The 16862-nt window shown below is 46.8% G+C and overlaps 1 protein-coding gene across 1 annotated transcript in view; it reads right to left on the bottom strand.

Moving 5' to 3' along the window:
* The window catches only part of LMNB1 (lamin B1), an 81712-nt gene that overhangs the window by 1297 nt on the left and 63553 nt on the right, over positions 1-16862 (bottom strand). The window contains exons 9-10 of the mRNA XM_086961108.1: positions 10895-11014; positions 9026-9148 (exon numbers count right to left, since the gene is read on the bottom strand). Coding sequence (XP_086817234.1) covers positions 9026-9148; positions 10895-11014 — 243 coding nt within the window. The remainder of the gene's footprint in view (positions 1-9025; positions 9149-10894; positions 11015-16862) is intronic.

The following is a 16862-nucleotide window of genomic DNA, read 5'->3' as shown; positions in this document are numbered from 1 at the left end:
CCCTCTGCTCTGTACAGGAGACATGGCGATACTCTACCTCAAGGAAGCCTACCTACACATCCCTCATTCATTCAGCACAATACCATTACGTCATTTGTGGTAAGTGGACAACATTACCCGTTAAGAGCTCTACTCATTGACACAACTCCAATAGAAAATGGGGGAGGGGGGGGGGGGGGGGGGAGCGGCGGGGGGAGAATACTTTAGAGGACACAATGGTGGTTGTGGAACACAACCCGTCGGCTCATCTTTAATCTATTTGGGAAGGGAGAGACCGCGAACTGCTGATTCCCTCCTTGAATGTTACCTTCCTCTTTCTTAGGAATGTCTAGTGGACTGGCTATGAATCCAGGTTGGGAGGGTGTGCCAAAATCTTCCTGGATGAGTGATGCAAGTATATTTTTCACTGGCCAACACCAGGCACCTCTGGGAGCTGGAAGACTGCAGTTTATTCATTCTGTGCATAAATCTTCCTGAGATGGCTTTAACAATTTTGGCACCTTGGGTCGAGTTGGTGTGGGCAAATTTAAAGGACCCAAGCCCTCGGCTTGAGGCTTGTTTGTAGTGGATGTGGGCTCTTGGCGTAGAGTGGGCTCAAAGCAAACAGTGGAACCAGAGGGATTGATGCTCAGACTCCTGCTGGAGGGTGCGGGGAGGGGGCCTCTGGCAGAGACAGTTTTGATGGTCGAACCCTTGTGTACTAGTAATGGGTTTTCGGGTGTGGTGTTTGCTCTGAGCTCTAATGTCTAACAGCCTGCTGAGCTTTAGGGAATTCCTGGGCCTGTGACAAAGGGTTGAAGCTCCACTCTTTATTACCGGCTGGCACCGTAGGTGGGTTATAAGCTTCTTTGGTTTCCTTAGACCCAAGAGTGACTGGCATTTTGGTGGCTGGCTCTCAGTGTTGCATCTTGTAATGTACACAGCAACACCATCTGATACAGGATTGTTTCAACTCTTGGAAATCTTAAATGTCAATTATATTCACCTACCCATCATCCTTAAAGGGAGGGAGGAGTAGTACCCAATGGGCTACTTACCCATGGGTCACTGCACCTCCTAGATGACCACTTCCCCACCGCACACACAAGATGCTGGAATTCCCAACTGTGTGTTCACTTCAGGCCGCTCACCCTAGAGGTTTGTCCAACCTGCCAGTGCAACTTGCCTCCTGCATAGAACACTTTCCCCGCCTGTCCTGGTGCCAAATGGGCCCAGGGGAAAGGGGTGGCATCTCCCCTGTTTGGGGAAGCCTTGGGTCGCATATCAAAGGTGGCAGAGGCCTTTGAAGCCTCCAGCCTTGATATGCAAATCACCAGGCATGGTTTGTCCTTTAAGAGGAAGGCTCTCACATCCTACGGGGTCAGAAACTAGTCTGTGGTGGCAGGCTGGACTGGACCAAATAGCCAGCCCACTAGAGGACTAGTTGTGGTAAGGGGTACAACACCAACACCAGCAAAATCACTAACCTACCCACCACCAAGAGGTCTAACTGACCGAAAGGACTACCCTCACCAGAAACATGGCAGCAATCGTGAACAATCCACTCTGGGGCACCAAAGGACCTATGGCCCCACCACATCTACAACCAGGGAACATCACCAATCAGCATCACATCAACACCTCCATCATGTCCACCATTTTCCTGAATGAACTGAAACTTGCAGACACCAAGGCCCTCTGCAAGGAGGCCACAGATGTCCCAAATTAACTGAGCAACTTCTGACCAATATCACGGCTCGCTAGCCCAGCCAAAGTGATTGAGAAGGTCATCAATAATGAACTCACAACCCACCATGAACTTCACCATCACAATATTCATTCAGAATTCCGAAAGAACCACAGCACCGAATACAGCAGGCACTGCGGTTACTGACATTAGACTAAAACTGGACTGAGGCCCTCATTCTGCTCAACTTCTCTGCAACCTTTGATACAGTCTTCCATAAAACCCTCATCAGGAGACTCCATGAGAATGGCACACAAGGATCTCAAATGGGTCAAACGGGAAGTACCCAAAGGTTCAGGCTGCAGGCAGGAGCAGCTCAGATGGAGTGAGTGCATGCAACATGGAGGATGTAGACAAGCAATTCAAGGGGTGGGAGAAGCAAGCAATGCAAGAGGGGGGGGAAGAAGAAACAATGCAACAAAAAAAGAAATCTTACGCTGTGTAACAACTTGGTGCTCATGTAAAGCGTTCCAATACCCGTAGGCTGATTTTGTGCTAGAGAAAAAAAGTTGCAAATGGGGTGAGGGGTACTTTACATGTAGTATCTACCCACTGGAGCACTGTACAGCTTAACAGTTGTCACCGGAAGAACGGTTTGGATCTGGAATAGTGGCTACGAGGAACCACTGTAGGAGAGTGGGAAACCAGTATGATGCTCCATTTGTGGTTGGAGTCACCCACTCTTTTCTCAGTACGACAGCATGCAAGTGCTCCAATCAGTTTTAGAGAAAAACCAATGGCAGACTATTGCAAGAGGAACTATCAGTTAATGCCACCAAATGATTAGCTGGGCTGCTTTCTTGTACAATAGGGATTCTCCTCGCAATGTAATGCCAGTTGGCCAATGCTGGCAGATAGTTGCCTGATGTCCCTATCACCCTTTGGCATCCAGTGAAATCATGCCTTGGCGAGGGAGACAGGTAGCTGATGAGCGACAGCATGAGCAGCGGTGGCAGCCTCTGCTGCTGCCTTAGAACAGCACTTGATGCTGCATCTTGCTTAAGAGGTCTGTAAAATTGTTGTCCACACCCAAAAGGTACCCCACCAGCAGGTGCATCTGATAATGAAATACCCAATGCCATATGCTCTGTGCTAACAGACAACTGTGGCGAATGTGTGCACCCTTGCTTTCAGAGATAATAAACAGAAATCATTTTTTGGTTTTATCAACACTACTTTGTGCAGAACCAGTGGGGGTAGAGCTTGAAAGCTAGCTGGCTAGGAGCTTGAGGTAACTGATGTGGCAGCCCCTGTGTTGCGGTGACCGCATGTCTTGAACAGTCAGTGGCTGAAGATGGGCTCCCCACCCACAGAGCGAGAAGTCTCTGGTGATGGTCACCTGTGGAACAGGAGCTATGGAGTACCAGTCCGGCAACAGTGCTGCCGTTTTATCACACTGCAGAAAGCAATGGGTGCTGTCAAGTTCATGAATTTGTATAGCGCACTACTCACCCAGAGGGCCTCAAGGCGCTTGAAGGAGGGAGGGTGCATTACTTATCGAATAACCAGGTTTTTAGTTGCTTTCTGAAGGAGAGTTGGTTCTGTGTAAGTCAGAGGTGAGTGGGGAGAGAATTCCAGGTCTTGGCCGCTAAGTAGGAGAAGCATCTTCCTCCCATGGTGGATCTGTAGATACGCGGAATTGCGGCAAGGGCTTGATTGATGATCGTAGTTGGCGGGTGGGTGTGTAGAAGGATCGTCATGTGTTGAGGCATTCGGGTCCTAGGTCGAAGAGGGCCTTGTGTGCGTGGTGAGGAGACGGAACGTTATATATGGGGAGCCAGTGGAGATCCCTCAGGTGACTGGAGATGTGAGCATGACGGGGAATGTCCAGTATGAGTCTGGCTGAGGAGTTTTGGATGCGTTGTAGTTTTTTCTGTAGTTTGGCTGTGGTCCCGGCGTATAGGGTATTTCCATAGTCCAGTCGGCTGGTGACCAGTGCGTGGGTGACTGTTTTTCTTGTTTCAGCGGGGATCCATCGGAAGATTTTTTTTTTAGCATGCGTAGTATGTTGAAGCATGAAGATGAGACGGCGTTGACTTGTCTGGTCATCGAGAGGGAGGAGTCTAGGATGAAGCCCAGGTTACATGCGTGATCTGTAGGTATGGGTGCTGTACCCAGGGCCGGTGGCCACCAGGAGTCGTCCCAAGCAGAGGGGGATGATCCTAAGATGAGGACTTCCGTTTTGCCAGAGTTCAGTTTTAAACAGCTGTTCATCCATTCGGCTACTTCTTTCATTTCTTCGTTTAGATTGGTTTTGGCTGTGTTTGGGTCTTTGGTGAGGGAGAGGATCAGCTGGGTGTCGTCTGCGTAGGAGATGATATTGAGGTTGTGTTGGCGTGCGATGGATGCGAGGGGACTCATGTATACGTTGAAGAGGGTGGGGCTGAGTGAGGATCTTTGTGGTATACCACAAATGACTTCGGTGGCCTCGGATTTGAATGGGGGAGGCGGACTCTCTGGGTTCTTCCGGCGAGGAACGAGATGATCCACTCCAAAGCTTTACCTTGTATTCCGACGTTGAGGCGTTGTACTTGACAGCACCCATTGCTTTCTGCAGTGTGATTTGACATACTGTGTCGAAGGCGGCGAAGAGGTCGAGTAGGATGAGGGCAACTGTTTCTCCGTTGTCCAGTAGCGTTCGGATGTCGTCTGTGGCTGCGATGAGGGCTGTTTCGGTGCTGTGTTTGGCTCGGAAGCCGGACTGTGAAGGGTCGAGGGACTTGTTGGATTCAAGGAAGGTGGCGAGCCGAGTATTGACGGCTTTCTCGATGACTTTGGCCGGGAAGGGGAGGAGTGAGATGGGATGGTAGTTCTTAAGTTCAGAGGGGTCCGCTGTGGGTTTCTTCAGAAGGGCGCTGAGTTCGGCATGTTTCCAGCTTTCTGGGAAGGTGGCGGAGTTGAGGGAGCAGTTGATGACATCGCGGAGATGGGGTGCGATGGAGTCTGCTTTGTTGAAGATGTGGTGGGGGTATGGGCCAATTGGTGAGCCTGAGTGGATGGAGTTCATCCGACGGATGATGTCTTCAGTAGTGATTGGGTTCCAGGTGCAAAGGTTGTGGGAGTGCTGTTTTCGTTCGAAGGTGGGTGGTGTGGGTTGTTCTTCGGACAGGTTTTCAAAGCTGTTCTGAATGTCGGCGAATTTGTTGTGGAAGAAAGAGGATAGAGAGTCGCAAAGGTCTTGGGAGGGAGTGATGTAGTTTGTGCCGGCGGTCGGGTTGGTAAATTCTTTGACTATGTTAATTAGTTCTTTGCTGTTTTGGGCGTTGTTGTAGAGTCGATCCTTGAAAGCTGATTTCTTGGTGGATCGGATCAATTGGTGGTGTTTGCGGGTGGCGTCCTTGAAGGTGGTCAGGTTGTTACTGGTTGGGTTTTTTCTCCAGGTTCTCAAGGGTACGACATAACTTCTTGGATTTCTTAAGGTCATCGTTGAACCAGGGGGCTTTCTGCTACCTTGTTTGATCTGGTGGTTTTTCAAGGGTGCTAATTCGTCGGCGCTGTGGGTGATCCATTGTGTGAGTTTAGTGGCAGCTTGGTTTGGGTCAGATGATATGGCGGGGAGGGGGGGGGGGGGGGAGTTTGGTTAAGCGATGTGAATAGTTGGTGGGTGGTGATTTTGTTCCAGTTTCTTCGAGGAATAGGTTGTGGTGGGATGTGGGATGTGGGTTGTGCTCTTTTTGTAGCTGAAGTGAACGCAGCTGTGGTCCATCCAATGGAGAGCTGTGGTGTGATCGAAGGAGATGTGTGACACAAACCTTGCTACCACAAAGGGTTGAATCTGAAGACGCTGTAGGCAATATTTATTGGGAAGTCCAGGTTGTGGAGAAGGGAAATAATGTTCTGGGTAGGAGCAAGACACTTCTGTTTGCTTGCACTCTTGATCAGCCAACCTCCCAATTGAGGGAATACCTGAATGCCGCTCCTTATGAGATGTGCGCCTACAAGAGCTAGGTATTGTGTGAACACTCTTGGGGCAGTGGTGATCCCGAATGGCAACACTTTGAATTCTTAAGCGTCCTTCTGATCAAGAGCAGTCATGAAGACGCCTTGATGAGGCAGAGGGATGACATCCTGCAGAGTGACCGTGTGGAAATGTTTTTGAGGGTATGTACTTGTTGGGGGGCCTCAGATTGTACTAGCCTTAGCAACCCATCCTTTTTGGGGCAGAGAAAACACCCATTTGCCATGGCACTGCTCTATTGCTCATTTAAGGATATGTGTCAACCTCTTCCTGAAGGAGGGACAGATTGTCTGCGAGTAGGGTGTGTTTGTGGGGTGGTTAGTTTGGTTGGATTGCAGGTGAGGTTTAGGCAGTAACTGTTTTAGGATAGAGGACCCACTGGTAGTGGGGCATCCCTTCCAAGTGTGGGAAGGGACCCCTGTAGTCTTCCCGATTTGTAATGCGATTGGAAGGGTGGGATGGGATTGAGGTGGGGTAATGTTTAATGGAAAGGTTACTGCTTGAATGAGAAATCTCCTGTGGCCCTTATCCCTCTCGTGTAATCTCTCTGTAACCTCCTCTTGAATACCAGTGTTGACAGCTAATGGTGTTTTTGCCTCTGTTAGGTAGCAGAAGAGCCTCTGGAGGTGGTTACTGAGGAGGCTTAAGTAAAAGTTTACTACTTTTTGGTATTCACAAACGTAAGTTACAACTAGTAACTTAACTACTTGTAATTTTACTAGTACTAACTTTACCACCAGTATCTTTACTAGCGAAGAAGGTCCCCAAGGGCAGCAGCACAAATTGTACCACACATAAGGGACCACTCACCAAGCACATTCAGGGCTGTCATTGCAGACTGCGTGTCGTGATGAAGATCAATGAAAACACAACATGACGTACCTCTATGCGACATGTCCCCTACCACTGCATGTAATAATTCTAAGTCACCTCTACAGCACGCCTGACAGCCATGAGGGAGGGTGCTGAATATTACCTGTGAGGGCATACCTGAATGACCAGATACAGCCCATTGCTGGTCAATCCTATTAATGCTAGTGCAAGAGACCAGGGAAACCACCTTAAAATGTGCTGGACACTGGTGAAAAAGAGTTGCCCAGCTACATGATGGCTTCATTGAAAATAGGGCCGTTTGGTATTGATAAACCCACTGATGCCAGTGTTGGATTCACCAGTAGATGCACCCCAAGGGAACCTAAGAGGTGCCCCCTGAAAACATACCAGCCTCTGGTGTCCGATTAAGTTATTGCCAGCAGCCACCCGGGAGGATGTTTGGACCTTCTAGGGTGAGCCTTTAGCTCTCGGGAGACCCAGAACAAAAGCCTGTACGGGAAGAGGGTGCAACACCCCCTCCCAGAGGAGTACCTGCTGATTATCCTCCTTGGGGTGGAGAGTTTAAAAAAAGCTGCCACCTTTGGAATGTGAATCTGGCTCACATCTCAGGAGAGGAAGACACCACCCCCTGTCCACAGCCACCTGGACAGGAGGGGAAAATTAGCCAGTATGATATGCTTGCCAACTTCAGGCTAGTACTAAAATGGGCTACTGTTAGGTGGACACAATATTTCAGTAGTAGCCATCTTTTTGACGGCATACTTAGGAATTCTGGGACAGGGTTATGCCCAATTCCCACAGAAAGTGGTCATATAGGGGCGTAGTGACGCTAAGGGTCCGGTGCCCATTGGATGCAGATCCTGAGGACTTGACAGGACACTGAAGAACCGCAAAAGCCATGAAGAGAGAAAACGCAGCCACCCTGGTACCAAGCCTGATGCTGGTCTGCATCCCTTGTCAAAAACGGCACCAAAATAAACTCACTCTGCAGCTGTGGACTCCAGAAACCAGGGATGACTGCGTGCCTTCAAAAGACTCAAGATTTCCTGTGAGCAGCAGCCTGGTCTAAAAAAACCTCAAAAGAGAAGACTAAGGCCTCTGAAATCGCCAAAGCCCGACACCATCACTGCACCTGTCACCTCAGGCCTGAGTTAAAGTGGGCCACCGATGTCAAAAAGGTCCCCCAGCACTCCAGAGGTCAAGTCCATCATGGTTTCACCCTTCCTGGACTCCCAGACATCACCAGCTGCCTCTGCAAGCAGGCCTCTTCAACCGTGACTGCTCTGGTAAGGAAAAACTGGACGCCTAAAGAAACCCAGCACCAGTCGGCCGGGGAGAAGGGGCCAGAGCCTGCAGCCTCTTTCCACAGTGACCCATCTCTAATTAAATATATTGAGCTTATGACAATTTTGAACCCTGAACCCGGCCGCTGGTGGTGTAATGTTGGTGCTGTCTTGGACCTTGCCCACCACTTAACTCCTGGAGACTTGTCTTGTAAGTCGATTTTCCAAACCTGTTTGCAGAACTAGCTCTTCCTTCCATAGGATAACATTGCAGAACTCAGAAACAGCAATAAGTGTCCACTTTTTAAAATGAAGAATTTATATTTAAAACTTACTTACCCGAACTATTTTTCTCTGATGCCCAAAATCTATATAAAGATACTTGACATTTTTATAAATTGGTGTGGATCTCCTCAACTCGTGCGGTCATTTATTGATCATGGTGTGCATTTGCAAGTGTCTCGCACTCCTCTGTATTAAACCCAAGGCTGCTTGACCATACTGCCTACTAATCAAGCACTTTGGGATTGAATAGCAAGCCCATGACTGCACGTAAGGGAACCCCATGACACTTTACAGATTATATCAACTTACTGCTATCACAAAGAGCCAGCTTCCTACGACCAGGTTTATTAGTAGTGAACTTACTAGTAGTATTGCACCTTTGTGAATACCAAAAAGTAGTACATTTAGACTTGGGTTAAAGTTTACTTTTGTGAATCAGGCCTACAATGTCACAACCAATTAGCTGGTTCTACCAATCACAAATCCGAGAGATTCCCCTTTATAATCCAGGGCAATAAATAAGTCCTTGATAACCAACATATCTGTGCAATAATGGCCCTCCGAACACGAGCAGTGACAAGCTCTTCGCCTAAACCAACTCCATATTCTACTTGTAGCAAATGATATGGCGTTTTCACCAAGTCAATGAATTCACTATCTCAGACTGTTCACCCCCATCCATGACATTTTTCAAGTGATAAAAAAAAATCCGCCTGTTCACCAGCATGTAATCTGCAATTATCCCTTACATTAGGAACCCTGAGAAAACAAATCTGTTAAGTAAAGGATATGGAAGATATATATATAATCCAACATGTTCAACACAACAAAATGTAATGAATAAAGCATTTAAGTATTTCCTTTTACACATGCAGATGATCAGTAAGCAATGTGTGCCTTTTCTATATTAACTGTTGAAACAGACAAACTAAAATATACCTGCAGACGGAAAATATCTTGTTGTACAACTTCAACATCTTCCTCACGTCCATCATCTTCATCGTCTTCAACTTCCTCACCATCCGAAATCACTTTATAGACTGTGCTTCTAGTTGCAACTTCCTAGAAAAAGGAAATGAGAGTTCAAACCTTCAGCTGAAGGTAAACTACTTGCTAACCTTTGCTAATTCACAGGACAAATGCTCACAATATTATTTTGACTAGCATAAGGATAACTAAACATATGAACACGTTAAAACTGAAGTCTGGATAAGCAGTCACGTGAATCTATGAAGATTCATCTGCTTGGTAAGCATTTAGGCATGTACTTTAACAGAATCACTCAACCAAGACTATCACCATTGCACCAATCACTTTCGATCCCACATTCCCTATTCCCTAGACAAGTGTACAGCCATTAAGTTCTTTGGGGAAATTACCCAAGGTCTGACATTTTAAATCTCCTCACACCCAACCCTCATTGCTGCATTCCACAATTGGTTAATCCTGAAAAACAGTGTTTTGCAGCCATTGAAAGAGTTGGGCATATTGGCAAAGCTACTTCCTCTTAACTGGTCTACCCTCATTTGAGGCCAGTCAGTATCATCCATTTCACACTCAAAATAGTCAACTTCACCCAATTTATATTCCCAGAGTTCCAAGACTATGAAGACCCTCCCTCTAGACCAGTGCTTCTTAAACTTTGTATAACGACCCAATTTTTAGAACAAACCTTTGCAACCCACCTAGATTTAATGGACATGAAGCGGACAATTGCTTTTAATAGAACTATTGCATCGCGCAGTAGTGCATTGTCCTTTAAAAAAATTCAACCATCCTACCCTCGACACCCTGAAGTATTTAATGGGATTCCAAAACATTCACCACAGTTCTCCTAACGGCTCACTTGAGACCAGTTTGCTCACAAGGGCTTTGCCAGATCAGAGAAGCAGTGCATCACTGGTGGAGTTTTACAAGAATCAATCTTAACCATCATCCTCAACCTCCGCCTCCACATGGAACCACTTTGAAATACTACTCGCTGATAACTGCATGAAAATCCATCCAGATGTTGTTAAGCCTCTACATTAAAGTCATTGCTGATCCAGGCATCCAATGACTAAAAGCACTGACTGCACCTAGGCCACATTTTAAGACTAATAAAGAATCATCAAGAAAGGCATTTAATTGCCTAGTCCCCAGACTGGGATCTCTACTCCACATCACATAAGGTTAAGCCCTAACCATCTTGCTTTCAGAAGAGACTTAATGCCTTCCTTCCAGATTAAATCGGTCCCCACTGTTCATCTAGTAACTACCATGCCTTCACTTGTTTCTTGTAAAGCATTCTGCTGTGTGGCTACATCTTCAATTTATAAATACAGTAATTATACACACATCTATACATACATCCACACACAAATCTATATAAGGCATAATAAAATTCCAAGAGGTCTATCGAAGAAATGGTCAGAGAAGTCCACCGATTTGCCGGCCAGACAGCCCAACACAGTGGATAGACTGCAAACAAATAATCTTCATGCATAGCTGTTAATCCTCTATTTAGCTAATCTATTATCCCCAGAACATTAAAAATGTGTGTAATGCGAAGAAGTTCTAGTACTAAAGAGAACTTGGACAGTCCCAAGTAAAGCTTTGAATACTAATCAAAACCCATCGAAAAAAGAAAGAGCATGCAAGTGTTATCATCTGCACATTTCCACTCCAAGAAAGCTCCCATCTCTATTGGCATATTTGTAACATTCTCAGTTTCAGCGAAAAAAGAAAAAAAAACAAATCATAAAAACATATTACTACACTGGACTATATAAATGGCATGTTGACCTATACAACAGGTGAAAACGTTACCTCTCCCTGAGAATTGTTCAATGCTACTTTAACATCTTCACCAGTGCCCCAAGAGTTATGATTCCTCCACAGGAGGTTAGAAGGCGGACTTGCAGGTACTCCAGCATTAGCAGCCCAAATCTGAATAGAAAGTAAATTGCAAGTCACATTTTACGTATTCTATAAAATGGATTCACATACATCTGAAGCAACTAGAAGCATTTGAAAAATAATTAACACGTGCAAGTTCATTTTGAATACATATGACCGGGTATCCTAAAACTTAAGGAAGAGCCTCTAGCTTTTAGCAAAATCAGATATGCATGAAGCTCCTGGTTTCTAACATATTGGCATAGGTGTGCTTTTGAATGCCATCTTGCAAGCCGCTCTGAATACTGCAGGACGTGCCTCTACATCAGGTCAAGGAAGTCATGTCCAGGTAGATGCTCATTTTTTTATCCGTGGTATGTACCTACCTATAGGTGGTCTGTCTTCCTAAAGACAGGGTGAGATCACTAGAATTGCAGGTATGCTTATTTACTTATGGCTCAGCGTCTTCGATTTCATCAGTATATCCCAGAACAAGCTTGAGGAAAAACAAGTTACTTCCAGTCTGTAATGGTCTTTTAAATGGCATCTACTTAAAGACCTCAGACCTGATCTGGAAACTTTTCCGTAGTATCACTGTGCGCCGGAAGGTGGCACAATGTGGCTCCACACAGACAATGTTCCACTCTAGAAATGGTGAGGGGGCTATTTAAGCCTCACTGCTACACGCTGCCTGCGAGACTATCCACGCCTCCAGAACTGGAGCCTCAGAGGCAAAATGATAGACCAGTGTGCAGAATCCTAGACTTGGGATATTACTAGGTGGAGCCCAATCACAGTACAGGGAGGATTTTGGGAAGGGGGTCAGAACAGTGAGGAAACTGCAGCCAGATAGAGTCTCTACCAGAAAGAGTGTTACCTTAGGTAAGCAACTTGTTCCTTTAATTAAGACTTCTAGGTGCAGATTTCTCATCTTTTGATTAGATACCAAAGCAGTACCTAAAAGATGGAGGGCTGTGAATGGTCATAAACCAGGAAGTTCTGAAGGGCCAAGTGCCCTTTCACAGCAGATTTGGCTGCCAAGACAATAGTGCTATGTGAATGCCCATGTAAAGTAGTGGCAGCAGCTTTGGCACTAGTGGAATGAGCTTATTGCCCTTCTGGAGGCTTCTCCTTTGCCAATGCATAGCAGATTTTAATGCAGAGTACAATTCAGCTTGAGATGCTACTCTTCTCCATAGCCGTGCCGGTTTTCGCTCCGGCAAACACCACAGAGCTCATTGGCCACCTGGTGTTTTTTTTTATGTTCAATGGAGACGCTCAGCACTCTTGGGGTCCAAGCAGCAGTCTCCCCTCAAGTAGGTGAGGCAGAGCACAGTCCGGGTGATGGTTTGGACAAATGTGGAACAGCATTACGACTTTAGGTAGAAAAGAGGCCCTAGTTTGCAGAGCCAGCTTATCAGGGAAAAAGGCACCCAGACCAAAGCTCAAACTATGGCAACTGCCACTGTTAAGGATGAAGATCCTTAGGGAACAGCTAAGGAGCAGCTGGAACGGAATACACTTCAAACTCATCCTTACATTTTTTAAGTTCCATTGGGGCATCACAAAAGTCAAAGGGGGAATCTGATGCTGCAACCCCTTCAGACACCTCACCACAATCGGTGATTAAATACCAAAGGCTGATTAGGTAACCACAAGAAAAACAAAAAGGGCCAAAAAATAACCTTTAGCAGTGCGCAAGCCCTTGCCTGGCGAGGGAGAGAACAGATTATTATCTGTGCCCAGCCTGGAGCCACCAAGACTTCCACTTCGGTGATCCGCCTTTCAGACATATCCAGTTGTTCCGCGTGCTTGTCTATCCTTTCTGCCATCCTGTCCATTCTATAGGTCAAAGCGTCTATTTTCGTTCCTAGGGACACCAAACTGCTCTGCAGGCCTTTCTCCATAGCTATAAGCAAGCTTTTTATGTCCGTACCTTCTGCATCACCCTCGCTGTCTTGCGTGCTCTGTCCGCACCTGTCGCATCCTGTGATTGAGCTTTGTTCGAAAGAGCTTGCTCTGCGTTTTGTCACCTCTGCCCATGGGTCGGTTTCCAATACACCAAGTTTACGCCGTTTGCGTCCTTCTGCGGACTCCTTGAGCCCCCCTAGTTAGTGGGTGATAAGTGCGCTCCGGAGTGGCTGCCCCCTACCTCTTCAGCACGGCTGCAATGTTAGTCTCACCAAGGGATCGCTTCCTGCCGCTATTGCAGCACTCCCACGATCTCTAGCAGGCGGGCCTGCACCGCAAGTCAGTCTTCCCTGCCGCCTTGGTGCGCACTGCGTTGTGCCCACGCTGCACCCATCTGGACGCCATTCCCATGCTCTCACTCGGCGTCGGGGCATACACTCCGGTCCCCCCCCCCTCCACCCCCACCCCCCCCCCCCTCGGAAGACAAAATGGTGACTCTTCTCCTGTACTGTACACAAAGAAGGTTTTGGATCCTACAACTGACCAGCCTGGACCTCAACAATTGCAAAACAGAACAAGATGGCTAGTCAGGATAGTTTGAAAGAATTACAACCCACACAGCCCATGTATGCTGCGTGAACCAGAACTTTTGTTTAACAAGACATTTATTTTCATTTATAGTCAAGTTTCATTGATTCATTCAAAGATGTCTTCAAAGAAAAACACTGTCAAAACAGTAAAGTCAAAAACATACAAGTGTGTGCACGGTATATACAGGTGTAGAAACATTTACAATGAATGCTCAAAATTACATGACACCAAAATAAGACGATACACAATAAATATATTCCAAATCAATTGCAATCATAACACATTTACACAAAACGGTAAGGGAAAAACCAGTCCTTTAACTAAAAAAACCAATGGACAGGCGGAACTAGAGATGGAATCGGACTACCTGCCTATCTCACAACACCTGTGATAGAATATTTAATAATGAGATTGCAAACAAGGGCCCACAACAGTGGAATTATTTGATCCCTAGCTGCACCCTTCTTTCTTGTCACAGGCTGGGGGTCAACGCGTTTCGAACCGTGGTTATTATCGGTTCTCCTCAGGACCGCCCCCCCCCCCCTCCCGCTGTCCGTAGGTGCTTGTTTTTATTTTCATTTCGCCAATGCTTGTTTTCAGAGCTGCCCAAGTTTCCCTTTAAGTACTCGCTGTTCCCGCCCCCCCCCCCTGTCCATGTCCGCCCCCCCTCCCGCTGTCCGTGTGTGCCCGTAGGTGCTTGCATACTTCTCATACAGCTTCGGCCAAACAAGGGCTTGCTACTGTTCTAAGTGGCTCCAGGAGTTTATGGGCCCCGCCGTGGAACATTGTGGCACACCCGAGAGCGTGTGACTGTGCAAACGGAAAAGGTTCACTACGAGGAAGTTGGGACACTTGTGAAACATGTGGGATAGGGGCTCTTACAGACTAGTTATCTGACAACTTTGGAGGAGGGCGTGCTCCTTCTGCATTTTGTAAATTCAAGACATTTTTCAAGTAAAAAGTATAGGACAAAGGTGCAAATCGTTAGAACTAGGATTAAAATAGAGCAGGGCACCGCACACTGCTTAGGGGATATGACATCTCACTGCTCCATACTCAACGAAGAACCGGTAGTGCATCTCTGCAGTGCATCCAAGCACTGCAGGCGCTGTGTGACCCTGCGGTGCATCTAAGCACTGCAGGTGCTATGTGACCCTGCGGTGCATCTAAGCACTGCCGGCGCTGTGTGACCCTGCTGCGCATCAAAGCACTGCCGGCGCTGTGTGACCCTGCGGCACATCAAAGCACTGCAGGCGCTGTGTGACCCTGCGGCGCATCAAAGCACTGCAGGCGCTGTGTGACCCTGCGGCGCATCAAAGCACTGCAGGCGCTGTATGGAGCTCCCAACTGAATAACCTAATGAATGGTGCTTCGGTGAGTGGATGGGCAGAAGGTACACTGGGCTAGTAAGATGGCACGGTTTCTTCCACTGTTGGCACCTTTATGGACCTTTCAGCCTAGTACTGGAAGGGTTCACTTCCTAAACAGGTCACTGATACTGGGACGGGAAGGTGGAATGGGAAGGTGCTATTACCTACCATGCCTTTTCTGGGTCTGGGCAATGAAAGCTATGAAACCACCCTTCTGCTAACAAACCGGGTAAAAAGGCACTTGGATCCATCTCCTTTCAGCCACCAGCTTTACTAGGTCAGTCTCTTTCATGCAATTGCTGAAGACATTTCAAGGTCGTCGTGGCTCAGCCCAGTGCAGCCTTTATCCTTCATCTAATGTTCTTGGGTTTTCGGGTCAACCTTCGGCCTCCACTCTAGTCCGTGCGTTGAAATAGTGTGAGAGATTACTTTGCAACTATTGTCCTCTCTTTTGGACCCCTCTCCTGGGTCCCCTGCTAGTACACCAACGCTGCCTTCATTAGCACATTAAACCCAGACCTATTTATTGGCTTTGCCAATGCTTGTTTGCAACTGGTGACAAATGCTGATCTACAGCCAGTTTTGGTGACTCATTAAACACAGGGATTGACATTCCAGTCAATTTGGCCTTTATAACTGAAAACGTTTTCTCAGGATTCCGTAACAGAAGCTTGGCACCAGGAAGACGTGCACACAGAGACACCCCGACTGAGCACAAACACAGCGGTCAAGCATCCTTCACACAGGCCTTGCATGTGTAAATGTTACAAGCAACATCAGTGCATGCCTGACTCGTACATGCTGAACAGTTTCAAGAAAGTCTGTGATAGGTGATAGCCCAGTCTTGCAGTGGTGTGAGCATCATTGAATTTTCCTATCCAATTTCCTCAGGAGCTTAACACTATGACAAGGTACTAGGGAAAACCAAAAGAAAGTTGGAATGGACAAACTAACCCACAACGGGATTGAGGTATAACTTTACAGCAGTGTGTACATCTGGAGTGTAGCCGACCCGCTCACTGGCACGATTAGTGCAGCCGAAAGAGGTGCAATCTTCTGTCACTGAACTAGTAGAGCATATGCATTAGCAGTTCAAGCCTCCCGCACACACAATACAGTTGCAGCAAAAGGAACCCAGAGGGCGATGCACATATATGCACATTGGACTGTACCAAAGAAACTGCTGCCGGTGAGACTCCAAAGTCCAAATCACACTACAAGGCTTTCAAGAGTTCGGTCACCAGCACTGATTCCATCCCCATGGGCCAGTGGGATATTCTGGATACTGGAGGCCAGGTATTGGTTTGCTGAGATGGTCAAGCAGAGGTAGTCACCCGGTAAAGAGTCAACATCTCCATGCTCATGTTCTGGATCTGTCCATTCGCAGGACTAGTCATGCGGCAGGAAAACACTGAGCATGGGCACTGGTCTCTTCAGGGCCTAGGTCCAAAGAATAATCGACTTGAACTTTCGTAGCCAAATCCCTGACCGGCGTTCTCACAGTTGATCCAAGGTGACTATACTTTTCCATTTCAAATAGAATAGGTTTTGGCCTTGTCAGCACCTGGATGCTACAAGATCTTACTCTTTTCGGCTCTTTTCAGCTAAAGAAACCATAACAGGCCATGAATTTCACTCTCAGATTATAAACCGTTCAAGGAAAACCTGAGCTGGTGCTCATTCACCCAAATGAAATAAATATGAAACTCAAATGGTTTAAACTCCTTCTAAAAAATAAAATGACCACCTCGCCACTTCTGGGGTAACTCAGAACCCTCTTTGGGGATACCAAGGATATGTAAAATTCTTCCAATCACAGCTGTCTAGTCAAATTCTTGTAAATTACCACCCCGTTTGTTTTCCTGTGGTGGCCCTCAATCGCCAATATGCCAAAAGAATTTCAATGATAACATGGTTATCCATTTGCCTTATTTTCTTAAACGCATGAGAAAATGGCTGCTTGGAGAGGTGTTAATGTATTACGTTTGTTGAAATGTTTATTTAAAGTACCTCGGACTCTAATCGTT

This window comes from Lissotriton vulgaris, chromosome 3_1 (genome assembly GCF_964263255.1).
Source record: "Lissotriton vulgaris chromosome 3_1, aLisVul1.2, whole genome shotgun sequence".
Lineage (NCBI taxonomy): Eukaryota > Metazoa > Chordata > Amphibia > Caudata > Salamandridae > Lissotriton > Lissotriton vulgaris.
The sequence above is the reverse complement of the archived record's forward strand: the minus strand, read 5'-3'. Positions and strand labels throughout refer to the sequence as shown.